Source organism: Schistocerca gregaria, chromosome 3 (assembly GCF_023897955.1).
Source record: "Schistocerca gregaria isolate iqSchGreg1 chromosome 3, iqSchGreg1.2, whole genome shotgun sequence".
Lineage (NCBI taxonomy): Eukaryota > Metazoa > Arthropoda > Insecta > Orthoptera > Acrididae > Schistocerca > Schistocerca gregaria.
The window spans coordinates 395,550,500-395,556,499 of NC_064922.1; the positions used below are offsets into that span (position 1 = coordinate 395,550,500).

Consider the following 6,000-nt stretch of genomic DNA (forward strand, 5'->3'; position numbering starts at 1 on the left):
TTATTATAGTGGTACACAATAGAATTGCAAACCCACTAGCTCAAATTATAAATCAATGTTTTTAAGAGGGCTGTTTCCCAGAGAAAAAATATGCTGAAGTCAAACCACTCTTCAAGAAGGGATCAAGAGAGATCATGGGAAATTATCATCTTATCTCGATTCTCCCAGTCCTATCTAAAATATTGAAAAATTTGCTGTTGCACAAATCCAAAATTTCATTGCAAAATATTCTGTTATTCTACACAATCAATTTGGTTTTCAGCAGTGGAAAAACACCATAGATGCAGTAAACAGTTTCACTGAGAAAAAAAGTACATCATTAGACAAGAGAAATAAGGTGGCAGGAATTTTCTGTGACCTCTGTCTCTGTAATCCATGCCTTGCTTATTTACAAACTTTAAAAGTATGGCTTTAGCAGCAGTGCCCTACAATGGCTTAAATCCTACGTGTCCAATAGAAAGCAAAAAGTTAGAATCTCTTCAAATGGTGCACATTATTTTTCTGACTGGGGATAAAAAAGAAAAGAAAAGAAAAGAAAAGAAAAGAAAAGAAAAGAAAAGAAAAGAAAAGAAAAGAAAAGAAAAGAAAAGAAAAGAAAAGAAAAGAAAAGAAAAGATCTCAGGGTGTTCCGCAAGGCTCCACATCAGGCCCAGTCCTATTTCTCTTCTATGTTAATGACTTGCCATTAAATGTCAGCTCCCCATTAGTTCTGCTCACAGATGATACTTCAGTCTTAGTTGAAGATCAGGACTCATAAAAAATTCCCAAATCTGTGATCAGTACTCTCAGTACCTTAGAAACTTGGTTTCAGATAAATGGGTTGAATCTAAACATATTTACAATTCACGTGATATAGTTCAAAACTAAACAGTCAAAATGTGAGCAGATTAAGATTGTACACAAGAACCAAAACATAGAAGAAGTTGACTCAGTCAAATTCTTAGGTTTAAATGTAAATAAAAATTTGAGCTGCTAGGCACACATTGAATATCTGGAAAACAAACTGAGCAGCATTGCCAGCTGCAACAGACATGGACACACAACAAGCAGATATACAAGCTACTTTGAATCCATTATTAGGTATGGTATTGTTTTTCAGATAAACTCGACAATCACAGTGAGGATACTAAAAATACAGAAAAAAATAACTCGAAATATGTGCACTGCAAATCACAAAGAACCATGTCAACCATTATTTAGAAAACTTAAAATATTAACTCTGCCATCCTTATAAATATATTAGATTATTATATTTTTGTACACCTGACATGAATTATTTGAGGGAAACCATTTTGTCCATTCACATGATACTAGAAACATAGATAATTTTATGTTCCCCACCCACCACCTCAGACTGTATGTGCAAGGACCCCAATACATGGGAATGAAGCTTTGTAATAAATTAAAAGGGAAAAAGTTGATGCAGATGAATTTAGGTTCTCTTAAAAGAAAGCTATATGAGGTACTGACTCTGGAGTGTTATTATTCAGTGGATAAATTCATGCAGGACAAACTGAAAATTTTAGCTGGATACAATGTGTTACACATTCCAAGAAATATCCTTATAGTGTTGTTATTTATTGTAGTGCTATTAATGTAAGAATCATTGTAACAGAATTACAAATTTTTGACATGTCTCCTGTACGCAAACCAAATGGATTGCAAATGTACGTCATGAGATGAATAAAACACAATTCACAATTAGAAGAATAATTTACCTCTGATGTTATCATTGCTTACTGGAGATAAGAAACTAACAATGTGGTCACTTACTGTACTTTACAAACATTCACATCAAAATGTAAAAATTATCCAGTAGTTTCTGAAACTGCTATGAAAGCCACTTCTTTCTAGTAAGGTAAATGTAACAGGAATGCTTGGTGAACCTAAATTGAAATCCTTGGAAGAAAACTGATGTAGCTGTAGCAAAAACTGTTGGGCACATTAACAGAACTTGCATCCAAAACAGCCTGTGCAATCATTATTCTGCCACCAATGTATCTATGTATGTCTTGCATACGAACTAAAATAATAAGATAAGAGAAATTTGGGTGTCATTTTTCCCTTGCTCAATATGTGAACTGAATAAAAAAAGGAAACTGATAATATTGGTATAATGTACCATCCACCATGCACTGTACAGTGGCTTGTGGAGTATATAAAGAGGTTCTAACCTGAAACTCTACATCGTCCCGGCTGCAAATTTTACATAATACTAAATAGTATAGGGCAGTCAGTTTCACAACAGAGGTGGAAATATTGTTCTGTTACAAAACAAATTCATTCGGTCACTAGATGTGTATTGTAGAGACTTGTACTGCAAGGAAGCAAGGGAGGGAATGTTGTTATGGGTGGCCGGTATCCTCTTTCTACTCTGACGGAACAATGGAACACCATAGGCATGCTACATCTTCATGTGTTACCCCTCATGGAACAGTATCGTAATGCCACTTTTCAACAGGACAGTGCCCATCCTCATATGGCACATGTGTGTGTGAATTTTCAGTGTTATGTTGAGGTACTCCCATGGCCAGCGAAATCCCCAGAACTGTTTCCAATAGAACGTGTGCGGCCAGCTCAGAAGTCAGCTTTCTCCCAGTGCCAGTACCCAGGACATCAAGGACTATGAGGACATTTACAACACTTATAGCCCAGCTTGTGTCAGGAGAGGGTACAACAGACTTATGACACCCTTCAGTGCATGTGTCCAGGCTAGTGGGGGTGCAGCATCAAACATTAAACAGGCTCATACTACCAAGTTCTTTGTACATTTGGCTCAATTTTATAATACACTTCAGCCAATGAAGTTTAATTTTGTATCCTTTTTCCCTTCTGGGTGCTTCCTTTTTTTGTCAGGCAATGTATATATTCCTAAATGAAATTTATGATACATGTCACTTTTCAAACAAACAGCTCAGTGTGCGTAATCAGTACTAGAAATAAGGACAATCTACCTAAAGACCTGAAGTCAATTTGGTTCAGAAAGGTGTCCATTATTGAGAAACATTTAACTTGCCAGCAGCTGTAAAAAGTTTATCGACTAATTAAGTTCAGTTGAAGAGGCTACTAAAGAATTTTTTGGTACACAACTCCAACTACTCCTCTGACAAATCTCCAGGTGGAACCAAACGGTATACATATGGTTGTTAATAATTCAAAATGATATATAAAATCACATATCTGCACACCTGAAGTGTAGTAATGTCTCAGAAAAGTTGTAAGCTGCTCCCTAATTGATGATGCACAACTACAACAGCCTAAGAATTATCTAATGCAATGCAGTGTATATACATTTACATGTGTATAGCAAGTTTGGTATGATTCAGATTTAATACTTCTTCCAAATCCATGAGGACAATTTCATTTAGGACCTGCTCTCTCAGGGCAATACTGAGTCCATGAGCATATTTCTCTCATACAGCATTATATTCTGAAACATCTCTCTCTCCTTTCTGATGATATTACAGACTTGAAATTCCATATGAAAACAGAATGTATGCTATGAGCAATTTTGCTTACATTTATAGACCAAAGTTGAGTTTGCAGTCACTCAACATGTGTTCTGCCACGCACATTTGTTAGGGGAATAGAATGGGGAGGAGAACACTGTTGAGCAGAAACAGATTGGTCAAGGCAATCAACCTTGGGTCCATAAAAATAAAAGCTGTACACAGACAAATTAATTTTCAGTACAAGTAATCATGGGAAAGCTGTAAGGGGGTTGGGGGCAGTGCATCTTGTTAAATGGTAATTGAACTGTTATTTTCTCCTTCATTAATTATATTCCACGTTCATGCTACAAGCTATTACTGTGAAAACTTTCTTATCTTTCTTGCCTGGAATTTGCTACATTGTTGTTTTCACCTATTAAGGCAACAAGGATATTTAGCAATTCTGCTACAGACGAGTTTAGACACTGTGCTGCTTAAGACTTTCCCAATGTAGTAACCGCTTTATTGGTTCATGGGTGCTTCATCAGATAATGTTGTGGAAGTTGCACAATATTTCAACAAGACAGATGCCCGTCATCTTCAGGTGCTGCATCTGAAGATGAGGAGTAGCTGTCTCATCGAAATATTGTGCAGCTTCCACAACATTATCAAACATGATGTCAGTGAACCAATGAAGTGGTTTAGAAACTACCTCACATTCCTAATAAGGACAGTTTTAACTAAATTAAGCTCACAGACCCAGGCACTTTCAAGTATTATGGTCAACCTCACTTAGCTTATAGTTAGGTAACTAAATGCTGTCTTGTCTTGACAGTGTATGCTATTTAATAGTTTTTGCACCTTCACAATTAAGAAGTTTCTTGATGTGATGAAGTACTGGTTTTCACTCTAACTACCCAGTCCAAGGGAACTTACTGTGTAAAAGAGACAATGATTTGATCAGTGCACCTGTCTATCTTTGTAAATATATCTCTCGTATCATCCTTTTTTAAGATCTGCTTGTGAGGACATAAAACAATCGATAGGCAAGAGAAGGAAGCAAAACTGCATATGGTCTAAATTGTGTGAAAGCTATTTATTTACTTACTTACTGCTTTCATGAATTTCTCACTTACATTGCACAGTCATTAACATTGGGATGTGTCTTCTGTAGTCGGAGAAGATGGTCACATACTCTATCATACATCAAGGGTTCAGACTATTTCAAGAGGCTAGATACAAGCTTGGCTTTTCTCTGATCAGTCCAAGATTTCTTATAAAGTAATGAAGCAGGACTCAAGACCACAACAACAACAACACAATCAAATAAGGAGACATAAACCAATTTGTATTATATCACATATCTCATATATATACTTGTATCTGAACCTGTATGTGCTTTACATTCATTTAGTTATTAGTGTCATTATTTTCAAGTACATAAAAGCCTTACATCATTCTTATGTTATGTTACAGTTACAAAATGGATTTGCCTGGAGGATTTGGCAAAACAGCAAAACAGGTACACAGAATTGGTCTTATGGGAAGCAATGCAAACCCATACACTGCTGATTTCACTCTGGAGGTCCTCAAGGATGCAATAGAACATTGTAAAATAAGTGAATAATCTAAGCAACAGAAGTATTCTTAGTCACAAAAACTTCCAAAGCCAGTTTTAAATAATATCTGTGCAAAAATATGTGACTATTCATGTAAACTATTTTCAGAACCACAAAAAAAGTTCACTAAACCTTTCTCCTGCTAATCATGCCAAAGAATGTGTAAAAAAAAGTCTGTTTTTTACCAAAGGAGAAACATTACCCAAAACAGTTGAACTATTTGGTTCCCTTCATAATGTCATGGATGAATTTTCTGCATTAGCCTTCGCTTATTTTGATATGATGTTAAAATAGATCAAAAATGTAACACTACATTACCAAAATGTGAAAAACAAAAGGAAAAAACTATTCAAATAAATCTGTATACAAGAAATAGTTATGTCTTTGGAACCCCATAAATCCTCTATTGCCCAATTGTGATATTATTGGAGAGTGGCATACGGGAAATGATCTAACTTCAGAAGAACTGGATACATCAATTACAAAGGGCAAGTAATGATACTACTTATCTTAACAGTAGGACTGGAGAACTTGTGCAAGCCAGATGAGTGACACCTGTTTCAGAAGTTACTTAGTTATATGTTCTATAGATCATTTGTATAGTTTATATGAAAAAGTGAAATGAGTATGCAATATTTGTTTGTGTGCATGCATGTTGGCTGTGGCAATCACAGGCCACCAGTAACTGCTGACTGCCATGTGCAAAGTAAATTGTCTTTGGACTCAGTGTTCTTTGGTTGTTGTGTGCTTTTGACTCTGGTGTAAATGTTTGATTTGTTATTGTCTGTAATGTTTTTCCTGTGTCTCACATAATTATATGTGCCATAATAGAAGTGCCTGATCCTAATCAGTTGGAGATTTTTGTGTGCTGTCAGTTGCTATAGCTAGGAAACCCCCGAATTGTGAAAATACATTGCATTTGCTCACTGTGTATCACCGGTTTCACACCA

The 6,000-nt window shown here is 35.8% G+C and overlaps 1 protein-coding gene across 1 annotated transcript in view; it reads left to right on the forward strand.

Moving 5' to 3' along the window:
- The window catches only part of LOC126353750 (alanine--glyoxylate aminotransferase-like), a 93,743-nt gene extending 88,318 nt beyond the window's left edge, over positions 1-5,425 (forward strand). Inside the window, exon 7 of the mRNA XM_050002798.1 lies at positions 4,908-5,425. Coding sequence (XP_049858755.1) covers positions 4,908-5,058 — 151 coding nt within the window. The 3' untranslated portion in view covers positions 5,059-5,425. The remainder of the gene's footprint in view (positions 1-4,907) is intronic.
- Positions 5,426-6,000: the final 575 nt, after the last annotated feature.